At 41.1% G+C, this 17982-nt stretch overlaps 2 protein-coding genes across 2 annotated transcripts in view; both read left to right on the top strand.

Annotated features, from left to right (window-relative positions):
* Window positions 1–17982, top strand: part of rabgap1l (RAB GTPase activating protein 1-like) — a 94999-nt gene that overhangs the window by 32571 nt on the left and 44446 nt on the right. The gene's annotated exons all lie outside the window — the stretch shown is intronic.
* Window positions 1216–8973, top strand: gpr52 (G protein-coupled receptor 52). The gene has a single exon (XM_086225278.1). It carries the CDS (start codon window positions 2995–2997, stop codon window positions 4108–4110), a length of 1116 nt encoding a protein of 371 aa, XP_086081404.1. The 5' UTR covers window positions 1216–2994; the 3' UTR covers window positions 4111–8973.

A 17982-nucleotide genomic window follows, 5' to 3' on the forward strand; every position in this document is an offset into this window, starting at 1 on the left:
TCAGTGTCAGTTAAGCCAGCATCATTTTAAGCACGTATTACAGCCTCTCTAAAGTTTCTATTTTTAAGAGCATATGTGACATAATAGAAATCCACACACAGCTTCCTAATTTGTCACATTGTGTTCAAGGCCTAGGGAATGGCCACGTTCTTACATCAACATATTTCTCGTCGTTTATGCAATGAAGTTGCGAGGTCATGAAAAATGAAATAAAATATTATTACAAACCACTGAGCCCGGCCACAGGGCCATCAACACCAGCGACCCCATTAACAGAGCCGCCAGCCTCACTCTGTATAGGTGGAGCACCCTCGGGCAGCGTCTGTCCGCTGCACTCCTCCTCATTGTCAGCCACATCGATCTGCTTGTGACTCACATCTACAAAGTTTCTGACCAACCTCAAAGGAGACGTGTTTTGACTGAACTGTGACTTCAACAGTTCTAGTAGGGCAGAAACCCCCCTACTGCATTCTCAAATCTAGAAAATTGTGCACTTACTGTACAAACACTCGCCAATGTTTCTGTTGCTGTGTCAATTCTCAGCATATGGCTGAAACTTCTCTGGTGCACTATTACTTCCTTCAAACTTGCAAACTTTTTTTGATGCTGGACAATATTCCCATACATTTTGTATGCCTTGCACTAAAAGATTTAATGGTAAGAAACCTTTGAAATGATTACCACAACTGTCTGGAATTTTTTGATTTATTGTGTTGTTGTTTTATCCCCACTATGGATTCATTAGACTTGTTTTTAAGGCTTATAGCTGTAAGATACACGACTGTATACAGGATGGAGAAGGATACTGATAGGAAGAGGTGGGGAAAGAAACAAGAAAAGGAAAAAGAGGAGGGGGAAGAAGGAGGGGCTCTAGTTAATAGAAAATCGACTGTGAGGGATAAGTAATATGTAAATAGGAAATGTATCCAAATTTACCTCTGGGAGAAAGCTAGTGTGACAGACAGAATAATGTGGCAGGGAGCCTCAGGTGCAGCTGGGAGGGGAGGAGGCGAGCGATAAGCAAGAAGCTGAGGGAGAGAAAGCAAGAAAGAGGGAGGGTTCGTGTGTGTGTGTGTGTGTGTGTGTGTGTGTGTGTGTGTGTGTGTGTGTGTGTGAAAAGAGAGAGATTGAGTGTGCAAGCTAGAGAGACTGTGTGGAGAGGGAGGGAGGGAAGTGTAAGCCAGTCACAGCATCTATCCTTCTCACTGCACCAGGGCTGAGGGGCTCTTCGTCCCATCGTTTCGTTCGCTGCAGATTTAACACATTTCCATCAGTGCAGTCATCCTTTTTTGAATTGCTGCTTTTGACAGCATTCATGCATTTATGTTTATCTCCTTCTGTATGCCAGGATCTGTGGATTTATATATTAAAACGTGAGTTAACGGAATTAAAGTGGGATGTTTACTGAGGACAGTGCTTAAGACTGGGATTCCGACTGGGACTCGGGCTTTTCTTCATGCTGCCAGAGTGGATTTCCCTTTTGTTGTGCTGCTAGTGTTTTGTTCAGGGTGTCAGACATACTGCGAGAGGAGTTAAAGGCGAGACTGTATAGGATCTCATCCCTCTAAAACTAAACAGAAAGGACTAAGGCAATTTGAAAGATCTATGGTTGCATTAAGCACTTGAGGAGAATGTGCTAAGCCTCCACCTTGCCAAACCATCAGAATGTGACAAAAATGCAAGCGACAAGTTTTGGGGCATAAGAAAATTGGATTGTTGACTGGTTCCTGCACCCTCTCTGCAAGTGTCTGCCACAGGATTGCTGAGGAGTCAAAGTGAGTGGAGCACTGAGTTATTCAGGTGGCCTCTCATAGCTCCTGGAGAGTCCTTTCACCTGCATTTATCGGAGTCTGATATTCAACGCCATCAGCTTTTCGAGGTTTACATTTGTTTTTCTGGCAGTCTAGAACACTGAGGAGCATGTTCACTCATTTGGATCCAAACTTTTAATCACTTTTGTGGCAAAAGTCATTCAGACATTTTGATGTTTTTTGTTTTTTTTTCCTCCTCGTTCTGCCCAGGGATGCCTCATAAACACATTCCCCCCCAGCGCCATGTGTGCTGAGAGAGCTGTGACATTATCTCCTGCGGAGATCCCCATGTTTTTCTAGCCAGTGTCTGTGTTTTGATTCAGACAATAGCTGGGCATACATGGGCTCCAGACACTGACCAGAGGACCACCAAAATAAGGGAAGCCTACTGTTAGATAGTAAACACAGTATCACCCATGGCACAGTGAAACTTTGGATGGTGTTGAAGGGTGATTCACAGTGATGGATGGAAAATTCGTCTTCAGACTTTGGTATATACCAAGAGAGACTTCCAAAGGTTTTCCTCCCCAAAGCAATTGCTGCCCAAAATATATTTTTTAAAAGGTAACTCAAGTCATTGGAATTTTTCTGACTCTAGTTGTGGAATGGGAGCCATACGTGGCATATTTTAATCCATCTGAGGATTTGACAAGACAGTAGAGAACTCTGCTTTGCTTCATGCTTTAATGCCCTTTTGAAAACAGCTCATGCCTTCAGCCTCCTCGTGGCAACCCTCATGAGAGCTTGGAGATGAGGCCACAGACTGGTAGGCGAAACAGCAGGGATGCCTGCTGGGTTAGATGCCTGCCTCAACACTAATGTTACCTTTCTTTAGGTTTACTGAAGGAATAATGCTTTTTCCCCCTCACTACTTCTGACTGCTACCCACTTTACCCCCTCTAACCATGAGTGATTGGAAAAGGAGAGCCAAACGGGTTGTCCTACCCTCCGAAAGGCTTTATTGATTTTTTTCCCAGTCAGTGTTCATTTGATTGAGACCCAGCTATGTGAAAGTAGGGTGCAAGAGAGTGAGTGTGTGAGGGGGAGTATTGAGCTCTGTTAACTGAAGGAGGCTGCAGACGCCCTAGAGAAGAGTAGGAGGGAGGTAGGCAGTTCTTCAGTTTCATGCTGCTTTATGGGTGGCACATCACAAACCTGACCCACCTGGATAACACCCATAACAATGAATCAGTCTGAACTGACAACGGACCCAGTGCTCACTGCCAACAGCAGCCAAAGAGATGTCTTTCCTGGCAGAGCCCCCAATCACTCCTGTCCCTTGGGCTGGGGGTTGAATGAAGGCTTAGAGGCTTGTGTCCTGGAGACTGCCGTCATTGTACTTCTTACAGTGCTCATCATTGCGGGGAACCTGACGGTGATCTTTGTGTTCCACTGTGCCCCACTGCTACACCACTACACCACCAGCTACTTTATCCAGACTATGGCCTATGCTGATCTGCTGGTTGGTCTTAGCTGCTTGGTACCCACCTTGTCTCTGCTTCACTACCCAGCAAGTGTCCAGGAGCCCATCACATGTCAGGTCTTCAGCTATGTCATCTCTGTTCTCAAAAGTGTTTCTATGGCCTGTTTGGCCTGTATCAGTGTGGACCGATATCTGGCCATAACTAAACCACTGTCTTACAACCAGCTGGTGACGCCATGCCGGCTACGAGGATGCATTACCCTCATCTGGGTCTACTCCAGCCTGGTCTTCCTGCCCTCCTTCTTTGGATGGGGAAAGCCAGGCTATCATGGGGATATTTTTGAGTGGTGTGCTCATTCTTGGCCCACCTCTGCCCTCTTTACAGGCTTTGTGGTATGCTTACTCTATGCACCTGCCGCCCTTGTGGTCTGTTTCACCTATTATCATATCTTTCGTATTTGCCAGCAGCACAACAGAGAGATAAGTGAACGTCGGGCACGATTTCCCAGCCAGGAGATGGAAACTGGTGAGGGTGGCAGTGGGCATCATGGAGGGCATGGACCAGATCGCCGCTATGCGATGGTGCTCTTCCGCATCACCAGTGTTTTCTATATGCTGTGGCTGCCCTACATCATCTACTTCCTGTTAGAGAGCTCCCATGTTCTAGACAGCCCTGCCCTCTCTTTCATCACCACCTGGCTGGCCATTAGCAACAGTTTTTGCAACTGTGTCATCTACAGCCTGTCCAATAGTGTGTTCCGATTGGGCATGCGTAGACTCTCACAGACAATATGTTCCTTCAGTCATTGTGCAGCTGATGACAGGGACTTTGGGGAGCCAAAACCAAGGAAAAGGGCAAACTCGTGCTCCATCTGAAGGGATGACTTTTAGAGGATGAGGAGACCCCTGGAGCCTCACCTGCTAGTTAGCTTTCAGTTACATCCGTGGGGCTTTGATGTATAATTTGTGTTGTACTGACATGTCTACACAAGTGATCACCCTAGTCTCAATACAGCATGATTTGTTACATTATAACCTTTGATTGAGATAGATGGGTTTTAAAAAAAAAGAAAAAAAAAGACAGATGGTCACTCTGTGTATACTTTTACTATACAGTATGTAACACAGCTGTGTATCAGACAGAATTAAGGCTCACTCTGGCCACCTCGGGCCTTCCATTTTACTGCATGTCGTCAGCCAGGCCAGACCTGGTGGGAAGACAAAACTATAAGATACCCTAGAATTCATAAATATTTCAGCAGACATTAAACATTGACACTGATATATTTGGTCAGTGTTGTGAATTGAAATGATGTTGGCATACTTTCTTACTGCCATCAGTAGAGTCAAGCTATTCAACACATCCTTCAGCTTTTTCTCCCTTTTTTTTAATCTTTTAAATAAACACGCACATTGACAATTAGTGACGGCCATCATGCTGCTAATAATTAACTAATGGTGTTTTGCCTTGACTGTTTTTGACCCGAAAGTGAGCAGTCCTTTGCTATGTTATTTGATGCCAAGACTGAACACAAGATCTAGGCAGTTGGAACAAGAGTGAGATGCACTATGTAGTTTTGCAAAAGTATTTATACATGTAAGAGCAGTGGTGAAACCTTTAACTAGAATTCAATTGCATGTTTTGTCAGCGTTGCTCAGCTGCAGCACATAAATGCAAATGTACATGCAAGTGTCATTTCGATGTGTTTAGATGCTGTGTGGCGCTTACGCTTCAAAATCCCTGCTAACAACACACTGTAGTGTCTACCCATGACTTGTGGCAATAGTTGTTTGTTCATTTCATCTCTCTTTCCCTACGGTGTTACTGGCAGTCTGGCAGCTACTGCCAATCAAAAAAGACAGTGTCACACCCCTTCAGCCTGCTGAGACAAAAGGGACAGCTCTAATATATTCCCAAATACATTTTTTTCTTCAGTTTGACAGATTTTAAATGAATTATAATCCCTAAAATACGAATTAAAGTTTTCAACTAAAATAAGATGATTATGATGGGGTACCTTGATTTATGCACCCCAACTAAAAAGCACCTTATTTCCAAAATGCTGTATACGAATACATAGGTTTTAGTCTGGATTAGTTTCCATATATTATTGAACTGATGCTCCAGCACTATTGTTTCCTAGAGCCACCCCCCACCCCCACCCCCCTGCCCTTATGAAATAGCCCATCAGTGCCAAGATTCCCATCGCTGGTGTAGCATTCCTGATACGGCTCTGTTATGAGTATTCTGCTAACTCCGCTATGCATGAGTGCTCATGACATCCGTTTCTAACCAGCAAGTAAATACGAAGCTCATCTTCCCCCCTGTTTATGAAAGGACATGTATACTGAATAGTGAGTAAACAACAGAGATAACAAATTAGAGTTTATTATCTAAATATAAATTTCACATTATGATGTAAAGAGACAGTATATTTGTTTAAAAAAAAAGATTTAAATATGCCAATGTGAAGATTTAGCTGTGCTTTGAAGTTGCACGCTTTCCTGTCACTGCTGCTTAGTTGAGATTAAAGGTTTGAGGTTATCTTGTGGTACTTTGTCAAACCACTGGCAGGACAATTCTCATTATTTTACTGAATTTGAACAGGAAAGGTCACCTTGAACTAAAGGCCTGAATGTCTTACAGACATCTCAATAGTTACATGACCGAACACAATAGTAACTGTGCCCTTCATAGAGGTTGAAAACTAATTGAACACCTAAATGAAAAATTTTGGAGAAAACATTTAGTCAACCGCTGGGTTTACTTATGTTTTATTATTTTTTTTTTTTTGTAAAAGTTTGTTTTAAAATGGCATTTATTATCCCAGCAACAGAGGTTGTATTAGGAAGGGCAGAGCACAGCTTAATACTTGTTTTTTTGTTTTGTTTTGTTTTTCAACTCCTTGTGGAAATTGGGCATTTACTGTATCCCTCTAAAAAAAACAATCTTGTGTTCTTTTACTGTATTTTCAGAACTCAGTAAAAACTTGCTGACTGTTCCCCAATGTGGGGCTTTTAATATATAATATGCAGATGATGTTCTTGCGTGTGTGTGTGTGTGTGTGTGTGTGTGTGCGTGTGTGTGTGTGTCTGTTTTCTTTTTTTTAAATCTACCTAAAAACTGCCTTTGGTTCTAATTCTCACAGTCAATTTACCTTGTAAATTGTATCATTGGATCATTGTCAAAGCATAATTGATTTTACATGAACACAGCAACATACGACAGCCAATTACATGATGATTTCCCTCTTTGCTCATGTAGTAGTGTTGGTAAACTGTGGTTTAGGCCTTGCCTGTTGTGCATACAGTATATGTCAACGCTAGAAACCAAACAGCAAACCCAGTCAGTTGATGTTTCATTCAGTGATCACTATTAACACACACCTGTGTAAGTCATTCAAGTCAAAGCTGCACTGAATAATTTTGACCAAGACAGGCAGAAAGACTTTGAGCCTTTAGCAGTTTGCTACTGATATATGCGGGGGAAAAAACAAGCCTCATGACATGACCCATCTTTTGTTCTTTTTTGGTCCACCTTATGAATGTAAGTACAACATTGGTTTTTTTTTGAAAGCTGTGTTTGGTTAACTGACATCTCAGCTCTCTCTTTGTTGAAGGTACCTTATGGTGAACTTCAAAGACTGTAAGTGCTCATGGTTACACTGCATATGCCATTCATATACTGTATACAAAAGTGGACAAAACCATAACGATGCCATTCCTTGGTTCATATACGACTGGCTGTCATCCTTAGTGACCATGTTTGGATAAGAAGATGGATAAAGTACTCATACATAAAAATTTGAGTGTGATACTTTTGATTTGAAGTCAAGGTATGATGGCATACAAATGCCTTTGACATTTCTGTAGCTTTGGAAATGTGTGAAATGCTGATAAATGGCTGCTCAGATGCCATGGGTAACTGTGTTCGTGGTTTTGGATGAAGCTGTGGCAAATGAGTTATTCTGTACAATTGACTTCTTTTTGCAACTGGTGGAGTCGCCTCCTGTTGGCCATTAGTAAGAATGCAGGTTTGAGACACGAAGCATTGATGGGACGTTACAGGCGCGAGGAATTTGTCCACTTTTCTCTACAGGTTACGGCACTGCCATTTTATGTTTTTATTGCTTTCTTTATTGGCGTTTGAGAGAAATATAGAGGTTGAAAAAGTGAGGTAGGAGTGAGTATGAGATTTTTATTTGTTGTGGGATCCTCAGCATTCATTTTCCACATGATCACATTGTCAGGAGTGATTCAGTGTTTATATAATATTACTTTTTGTTTTATGCAGCATTTATACATCACAGATTGTTCTGTATACGTGCCTAAAGATGTATTTTGTAGGAAAAGTTTAAAAAAAAGATGTTGAGAAGTACTTCTGTTACATGGACATGCTGCACTTTTTAAAAAACAAATATTTTCCAGCTACATGTGTGGTACATAAACATACCATACTTTTACCATGTACATATCTGAAGGTACATTGTCATCGGAGTTTGTTTTCCATGGCTTTGTGATACATTCAGACGGGTTTCCACTTGAGGGATAAATGGTCAAGTTATCTATTTATCACATTTTGTCTGAATTCTGCCTTGAAGTACCCACTTGTTCTACTGTCTGATGTCTACATCATATCTGTGAGATTAGAGGAGACAGGAGATTTGTCTAGGTCTTGTGAATTCCCTTCTGTAGCCAAGTAACCTGGCATATATGAAGAATAACTGTAGGGAAACATAGTTTTGTCAAATACTAGACTTAAGATATTGTTTTGAATTTTATCTTATTTTGATAGCATGTGTTTTTGATGCTCTTCTGGAGCATAGTGCAGTGGGGTTGTAGATTCAATTTAGGAGACCTGAATTAGTGCTGTATTATCTACACGGTGTGACACACACAATATACTGTTTAAGAGAAAGCAAAATTCTTAAATAGACCCTAAAATTAGTTGTTACCATATAATGTAAAAGTTGGAATATTACAGTTTACAGTACGTGGAAACTACAATATTTAGTCAGAATTTGCTCAAATATGAATTCTGATGACACATTTTTTTGTAGTGTTGTGAAATGTGTGTCTTGGCTCAGGGTTTCAAAGATCTAGAAGCCACTGAATGAATATTTTCAAGTTAACTTGTTTTGTCTATATGACACTGACCAAACTGAAGTGTTAGAAAATCAAAGCTTTCCTTGTTTAAAGATTTACTTTCAAGTGCATTGAGTACATAGGGTTTGATTGATCACAGGACAATATGTATTTATTTATTAAGTTATGTTTTAACCTTTACACAATATACTGTATATGAGTATACTGTATGTAAATTGTGTGTACCTGTTTCTAACCTCTTGTACAGCCAAAAAAAAAAAAAAAAAATCAGACACGTTCTTAGAAAAAGTTCGGCGTACCCATTTGTGGTAAATTAGGCTTCTGATGTTTTGACTAGGAGGCAGTGTGTTAAATTACACAGTATCTATTTTTTTATTTTGAAAAGTTGCCAAAGGCTATGGTTTTGCTGTTGCTACCGACTCAATAAAGGTGAAAATAAATGGCATTCACCTTCTGTGTGTATTGCTTTCGTGAAATGTGTGTGTTTTTGTGGCAGCAATCATCACTCAGCTTTTATGTGTTGAATCTGAGGAATATTAATTTGCGTGATTATGATTTTCATTCCGGGAGCAGCATGACTTCAAGGTAGAGTGGCCTTCTAGCAACTGAAGGGTTGCTGGTTCAATCCTCACTTCCCCCGATGACCATGTTGAAGTATCCTTGAGCAAGATACTGAGCCACTAATTGCTCCTGATGGCCCTGCTGAAGGCCACGGTGATGGCCCTGCGACAGACCTGTCCAGGGTGAACCCCGCCTCTCACCCAATGTCAGCTGGGATAGGCTCCAGGGCCCCCCCCACCTCCACCTCCACCCCCACCCGCGACCATTTGCGGAAAGTGGAATAGAAAATGGATGGATGATTTTTATCCTCTTCAAGCGTTCATCAATAATGAATAGAACCTGCCATTGCTAATGAAACACCTATTCAACAAGATGGCTTGATAAACTCATTTTCATGTGTGATGCAGATGTGTGTGTTTGTGCGCATTGATAATTTCATCCTATGGATCCTTCATGGATGGATTAATCATCCAGTAGTTTAAAATTTTGAATAATCTAAAGCCATGTGGGCTGTTCCCCTTCAAAGTCAGTGGGAAATGTTTCCTTTGCAAACATGTATACATAGTTTATTAGGCATACACTCATTTTATGATATGTTGGTTGCGTCCATCCATCCATTTTCTGCAGCTTATCCTGTTAAGGGTGGCAGGGGGTGGAGCCTATCCCAGCAGCCTTCGGGTGAGAGACGGGGTTCACCCTGGACGGGTCGCCAGTCCATCACAGGGCCAACACATAGAGACAGACAACCATTCACACTCACAGCCACACCTACGGTCAATTTAGAGTATCAATCAGCCTCGTCCCCTCTTGATGTCTTTGGAATGCGGGAGGAAGCCTCAGTGCCTGGTTATCCCATGGATGGTTTTCCTATTTTTGCCTTCCATCTAATGAACAGAAAATAATGGTAGAGAAAGACAAAAACACTGGATGAAAGATGCCATCTTGTCATTGTAACTTCTATAATGACCCAGTATACCCATGGTTTTATTTCCTAGCAGAGACAAACATACCATCACAACCATAATAACTGATTTAGCTCATTTTATGTCCATGCCAACAAATTTTCCAAAAATAAAACACTTGTCTGCTTCTTTGATACATCCTTTATTGTACGTTTAGTACTCAAACAGTTTGTATTATCATGACGCAGCTGCATTATTTATGTATGTGTAAGTATTTCAATTTAAGAGAGCCATATTTAAATCTTACACCACCAATAATCTCTTTTGTCAACATATTTATGAGGTTATTTTAATCATGTCTTTTTTTTCTCTGTTCGACATTTGGTTTTGCATGTCATCTTCTTTCTAGAAAGCATTACTTCCACACTCACTAGATAGCCAAAACCAAAAAGCATCTTTCAAGTCGAGGCCTGCTCAGTATTCATGACCTCCTCTATCTCAGGAATTCCCTTTTATTTCCACAAATGGGAGCATTCACCTCACTTCCTATTTCCCTTTCCATCCTGCCACTCTCCTCCTCCTCCTTCTCCTCTTTCCGTCTTGATTTAGAAAGGACCACCTGACCCTCTTTGAGGTGGGGAAGTCATAATTTGAGGGGAAGTCAGTTCCTGCCTCTGTGTGCTAATGGTGGGAGCCGCAAGCCTTTGATGGCATAAAGAGGACACACACATACAACCGTACACCACTAACACACTCTCATACATTTTGCATGACCGCAGTTGATCTTTGAAAAGTTGATCCGCACATTGTTGGTCTTATACTCTGGCTGTCCATTGTACATTATTACTGTCGTACACTTTGATATGTTCCTAGCATCTTTTGTCACTTCCGTTACAAATTCGCCAACAGTACTGCCTGGATGTCTCCACCTTGACACATGGTGGGGTGTGAGTTTCCAGGGGGATCAAGAGAGGCTGAGGATGAAAGCAATAGTGGGGGTCAGGGTCAAGCAGAAGGTAGTAATGCCTGAAGGGCACTTGTCTCTCATTGCCATGGTAGCCAAGAGGTTAGTGTCTATCTAGCGTGAAGGCTGTGGCTCCCTGTGGACCTGAACCCTGTCAAAATATCTCAACACTAAGCTGAAGATGTGTCGGCCCACCATTCACAGGGTGCTGTGGATAATATTGTCAGAAAATACCTAAAATGCAGAATCAAAGAAAGTTTACAGCAGTTGTTTTTGCATGAGTCACAACTTGACTGAGAGCTTTGCCTTTCATCTCTCTCTCTTTAAGTGCTTTGACTCTCCCAAATGCCTGCGCTGATGTCATTGCAGGTAACCACTCCACTCCTCTGTTCGAGTTCACCAATTCTGCAGTTTGTTGTCATTGTAGCCTTTGTTGGATCATCCCTCTCTGTTTCTGTAGCGTAAAGTTCACTGTCTGACTCTGAAACGGAATCATGTGATCGTACCTGATCCTTTAGCACCATCGCGACTCATTTCTTTGTGCCTCGTCAGGAAAAGGATTCTGGAAAACCTATGTTTAGTAAAGAGTATCTGTAAGAGTAAGAGCTCACAGTTATTTGTTTTAAAGTATTATCTTTAAAGGGAGCTGATTTTTAAATGTCACCTTCAGATTTGGTTTAGAATTGGGATCAAGGGTAACTTTGCAGGGGCTGTGGGCTTGGGGATGCATTACATCATAAATAATACAGTCCTTCATAAATATACTGCAGTAATACAAATCTGTGTGAATGCCAGTCTCCTGTCTAGCGGGGCCCAGCTGCCAGCCTCCTGTGCTCCGGCGGAGGTTGGCATGCTCAGAGCCCTTTTATCATTGCAGAAATAAGCAGACATGTACACAAACACTTTGAGACGGCATCAGCAGTAGATGGACGCAGAGTAATCGTGGCAAATTATAGAGGGAGAAGAGTTTCATCTTTATATAAGGCCATGATGCAAACCTTGTGGAAAATATAGTACTTTCTCCCATACATCGGAAACATTTCATATATGATGATCTTAACAAAAAAAAACGACAGATTTTGTTTCATTCAATGTGTAAACCTTTCTGACAATTCCTATTGAGCGTGTATAACTACCACTTTGTATGTCTGTTGTAGCTACTGGAGTCTGAACAGTATTCTCTAAATTTCATATAAATGATATATTAGACAAGAATCATAGGCTTTTACAGGAGATATCACCCATACCAGGAGCTAAGGAATCTGATTATTGATTAATTTGAACTTGATGTGATATGTCACACCACTTTCATGTTAGAAATCCTGCCCATGGTAAGTTTTTAGAATTAAACAATTGAGCTCCAAAAATGTCTGAACTCTATCATGTAGAATAAAGAGTTACATTTTGCAAATGAATAAATACTTGCACACATGAACAATACATCGTGACAATTACATCACCCATTCATAAACTGCAAAACATTGTTGTTTATTTTCAATACCTTCCATGTGAATTTACCCATAGGATTCCAAATTACTACCAAATATTAATACTATGGAACTTTAGGACACACCCCTTTTTATTGATTGTATTGGAAATGTGTTAGAAAGTGGTGAAGAATCAAACGGATAAGCAGAATCTATAATGGTATCAATAAAATCTTAATTCCTATCCCCCATTGCACCTCCCCTCTATCCTCCTTCCTCTCTTTCAATCCTGAGGCAGTGACTCTCATACACTCCCCAGACTACGTTAGGAAGTTATTTAGTCATGATGCTCCAGCGACTGGCTCCTGGCTATCCTGCTAGTTCTTTCTCTATGGTAGCTGTTAGCCGTGCTGCTGTTGTCAGGGTGGGAGGAGATCAAAAAGACAAGTCGCTGTGTCTGGTACAGTATGTGCTGGGCAGTGTGACGTCGCTTGTGCCAGTCAGGCCTTGAGTTTAGTAAATAGTCAGCCAACAAGTGTATGATTAAGGAGAGTGGTCAGTAAATAATATTTGTAGAAAAAGCGATAGAATATCTCTAAAAATCTCAATGTGGGGGGCAGTTTAATTATTTAATCCAGCAGCTACAGTGTTAATTTGGGAAAACCCCTGTGGTTCCAAGGTACTGACAGCTACTTTCCCCATATAAATATAGAACACCTTTTAGCTACATTTACAAAAAAATAGATGGAAAAAAAAACAAATGATGCCACTATGCAAATTTTAGGAGTTGGTTTGTCATGAAACAGCTGTTGAAACTAATTTTCCATTTGGGCTCCATTGAAGTATTGCAGAGAAAAAGTGTAATAAATGAAAAAAGCACTACTGGGGAAAACATTCAAATGTGTATTCATTTTTCCAGCGAATACATGAATGGTTGTTCCTCATTGGCCCACACAGATCTGATGTTCGTGTGAATGCCATAATTAATTCGCCTGTTTCCTGTGACACATAGATCCGTCAGCTGTTATGAAGATCCCCGCATACCATTAGTCACGATTTCAAAAAGAAAACATCAGCTTAACCAAACTAGCTGCCCTTCATAAAGTGCACTGTATAGCTTGTACAGGAAAATAAGCTTAAAGATAAATACTGCTGGATGTTTAGTGTCTTCATGTCCGTATTTACTGTATTTCTAGATTGTTTGCACTTTTCTTATTTCCAAAGAATTAACAAAAAAGTCACTAACAGTGTGCTGGCCACAAAATATCTGAAAGAGCGCACATCGGAGTGTCCTGCAGGGCGAGATCGTGGTGAAACCTGATAATATTACAATTTGGAACAAAGGAGTAACTGGTCAGTATGTTTTGTTGATGCCATCTGCTCTTAAAAACTGATGTTTATGATTGATTGGGTGTGAACTGTCAACAAGTGGCTGCTGAAATGTCATGCAGAGCTGTTCAGTGTTCATTCGACATAGCTACATCAGCAATCATAGGTGAGCACTGCCTAAATATAGGCTTTGGTCTGAGCCGCCATTTAGAAACTATCATGATTGTGAACAGCAGATTTTTGATGACATGAGAGGAGCCTCGAGCTCTGGTTTAACTCCGCGGCTGTTTAGTGGGGTGGCTGAACAAACAACATCTGTCCCCCTGCAAAAGTTGCTTGGGGGGAAATGCTGAGTTCTGCGCTCAGACATTCCGCACATGCCGTGATTAAAACAAAGCCAAACTCAAACTATTCGAACAGAAAGCTCCACAATGAAAGTTCTAGGTACCAATACTTGTGCCATTGCACCTCTCCTGGTTGTAGTCGACCATTGCCGTTGTTTGTCTGGCTCTTCTCAACTGAAAATCAGGGCTTAAGAGGCCCTGTGTCGCTATGGAAACCCCAGAGCTGAGTATGAAGAAGCAACAAGGTTTCAGAGAGTTTATTTGAAGTTTATAAATAGGATTCAATCAAAACGGGTGGTAACATCAGGTCCAAAATAGCAACCTCTTCATTATTTATTCATGTGCCTTTTTATTTAAAAAATGCAGGGGAAGAAAAATGCAGGCAGGGGAGGAAGCCTGAAAGTGCGTGAGTGTATGGGTATCTGTATTTATCTGTGCTGTGTCTGCAAGTCTTTGGTGTACAGAGATGAGATGACGCAAAAAAATACTGTTTTTTTCATGTTTTTTTCCCACACAACAAGTGGATTGAAAGACTCATCTGCACATGGATATATGACCATGTGCAACTTTACACACACACACACACACACACACACACACACACACACACACACACACACACACACACACACACACACACACACACACACATATATCTTGTCTCTCTTACGCATACATGCAGACTGACCCATTCAGTATCTGACCCTTTATTCACTCCACCTCCATTGTCCCTTGGGGTCTTCTGTCCCTACATAACAGTCTCAACTCATATACTCCAGTAAAACAGCAACACACAGAAAATGTCAGCTACCTGGGGGGATGCACTTTATCCACTGACCTCTTGCGATGGTCGTGTGTGTGTGTGTGTGTGTGTGTGTGTGTGTGAGAGAGAGAGGGAGAGAGAGACAGAGAGGGAGAGAAGGGCATCTCAACCTGTGTACCACCATATCCAGCAGGAGTAATGCAGCATGCTTTTCCTATTTATTTTAATGCAGCTCAGTATTTCTCTTCTATATACAGGTAAATGTAAAGGCCCAAATATTTCAAAGTGTTGTCATGTTGCAGCAAAATGTTGTAATAGTGCTACTATAACATAGCTATGCTGCCAAAGTAATTATCCTCAACTGTACCTTTGAGGTTTATTGCCTTTAACACAATTTCAATAGAACACAAACAGGCTTATTAAAGCGATACTTCACCCTAAAAATGTTGTTTGCCTTATAAGTTCTCACAAACAGGCATTGAAGTCCAGAAGACATTTTGTCCCTCCTGCCTCACTTCTTTGTGACTCCAGAATGCAGACAAGGCGCCACCATGTACACTGAATGAGCAGAAACCAGTGCTAGCATGTTGGTTCAGCTGAATGCACCAGCTGGTCAGCACTCGACTTTGCTCATTCACGCTAGCACTACTTTAGCTTTGGTTTTACTGTCTATCAACTCCTGAGGGAAATGTCTGCCTCGGGAAATGCACAACGCTCCACGATGTTCACCGGCTAAAGGCAGCCGCCTGATGCCAGGAAAAACAAGAATATCACCGTTAACTTGCAGGTTCGGTGATAATTTAAGTTTTTTGCATAGCTGGTTTAATTAAGATATTTAAACAGAAATCAGAATGCAAACACACTAACAAACATTCAAATAAGTGTCAGTCATACGCCGTCTGTCAGACAATTGCTCTGCAAATTCTTTGTGTACTTGACCACTTAGTTAACTAGCTAACGTTTATCAATAAACATTGATGGAGGACTGAGCCATCAGTAATGGTATTACATAATTAAAGAGAGACGTTAACCAAAACTACCAATCCAGTTACTTTTTTTTTTTTTTTTTTTTTACTCTTACCTACTCACAAGTTACCAGTTTCATTGCAGTCGCAATCAGGAATTTCATTATTTGCTTACTGTCTGAACATTGGGTCTGCATTCTGAATTATCGAAATGCAGACCCAGCTGGGCCATTAAAATGCCACTGCAGCGATACAGAGACAGATGAATTTGCAATCTGCCAGGCGGGCCAGCTGTTCCCCCCCTACACACTCAACCCTCCAGGGAAGCCTCTTCCCTGCCAACAACCAAGGACAAAGTCCTCAGGGGTGTTGGTTTTTAATTACCCGGCTGCTGTCCTCTGAATATCACACCAATAGATTATCCCACTATGTCCCACTGAAATGAAGAGAAATGAGCAGTGTTTAGGTGAGGCAGGTGTGTCAGCAGACAGGCTAGTGCTGCCATGATCATTTCTGGCTGTCTGACAGCGTTATGACAAGAAGCTGGACTTTGAAGTTATGATATAATCTGTGTTACTTTGTGGATATTCTTAAAGACGTATCTAAATTTAAGGATAGACCCTTCAACTTTAGACGTATTAATGATGTATTCTGCTGGATTGACTCAAATCATGCAGTTTATAAGGAATAGAGATTATTGGAAAGAGCTGGTCCTCTATTTTTTCTTTTTGTAAATTTGTGCTCCACTATGCAATTTTCAGTGTGTCACTCAGTGCTATTATCACAAGACCAGGTTATGTTCCTGAAGCCTCCAAGCTGCAAATTGTGCTTTCGCTTAAAATTCTGTCTCTGTGGGAATGGATGACAGACCTTTGAAATGCCTACAAAGCATTTTCGGTTTACCTGTACAGTGCATAAATGTTTGCTGAACAAACATTTATTCTCATAACACATATCTCCGCAAAATTCCACCGGAAAGGGAAATCTCTAAAGACAAATTCCCTTAATCTACTTTTTCAAGATATCTATTCATTTTCTGCAGTTTTCTTTGTATTCAATGATTTTTAATGGTTTTAAAGAAGCAGAATTCATTTATTCAGTATTTGATTTTTTTTCAACAAGAAAGACTAAAGACAGAACACACAACAAACAAGGCTCAAACAAGTACAATGCGCAAAAAGCAACCTTGTCTTTAACATTAAACCCAAATTTATTGAAGTCTGCAGAAGAAATCTTCAGAATGTACATAATGATGTTGTGTTTTTGCTTTAGTGGTGCAAAAGTTACGCCTTATAATATGTCTAAGCAGCAGGACAGTGTTTATATTTGGTTTGACATGTATGGAGATGTGTCACAACTGGTCTGTCACCCTCATTATGTAATTATTATTCATAGTCTTGTGAGCCCAAGCGGACCCGTGGGTGTTGTGCAACTTTTGATGCATGACACGCTGAAGAAAAATAAAAGAAAACATACTATACCCTCTGTTTCATTACATAATGCTCTTAGATTGTACAGTATACGCTTTCTTTCCTCTTTTCCATCACAGGGAAAGCAAAAAAGCATTGAATTTATTCAATTGATTCATCACTCTGCCAGGGGGAGAAAATGAGCCTTCTGACTGAGAAAAGGATCGATATTTAGGTCTTGACAGTGTACGGAGGTAAGTAACACATAGTCAGCCTCGGTGATTCACTGCAAAACCTGACGTGGAACCTGTAAATCCACCTGATAGAATTTGCTTAGTCTTTGTTTTAACAGAGGCTGATTACTGTTTAAGACAGTTTCCAAGCTGATATTAATTCAATCCAGTGACTTCAATTTGACACCTTTGACACATTTTCAGAATTTTTTTTTTTTTATGGCAGACAAATCAATGCCAGTTATCATATAAAGTGATCACTGCTGTTTCATTACATGTTGGGCTTTGTCTCTCGCTGCGCTCGCTTGCTGTAATTATTCTGTCAACACAGTTTGACTTTGTATGGAGCAGGTTATCGTCATGGTTGCTTCTATAGGTTTGGTGCTAGCAGCATCCTTTCTGATTGGCTGGGATGTAACGTCGGGACTTAGTGGGATCTGAATGTTCAGCTGTCTGAACCCATTACTTGTGCCTTGTCGGTTTAACAAAGCGTGTTGGTTCTCTGTCGGGGGGCTCACCAGCCAGCACCCCAGAGCCCCCTGCACACTCGGGAGTTATGTAACATTGTCAGAAGCAAGAAGTGACTTGGGAGTTTGCTTCTCTCCGTATAACTGTAACAGACAAAGGTGGATCTACTTTGGCTTGCCTTCAAATGCCAGCAGACATTAGTAGTGGCAGCTGATTTTTTTTTTTTTAGCTGTAAGACATTGTCGCAGGATTCATTGATGCGTCTAGACAGACAGAC

Source organism: Aulostomus chinensis, chromosome 14 (assembly GCF_037954235.1).
Source record: "Aulostomus chinensis isolate RoL2024-O1b breed Wild chromosome 14, RoL_Achi_v1.0, whole genome shotgun sequence".
NCBI classification, from domain to species: domain Eukaryota; kingdom Metazoa; phylum Chordata; class Actinopteri; order Syngnathiformes; family Aulostomidae; genus Aulostomus; species Aulostomus chinensis.

What these genes read in the sequence shown, in the direction of transcription:
- gpr52 (XM_086225278.1), top strand. Translation starts at nt 2,995, where the DNA reads ATGAATCAGTCTGAACTGACAACGGACCCAGTGCTCACTGCCAACAGC.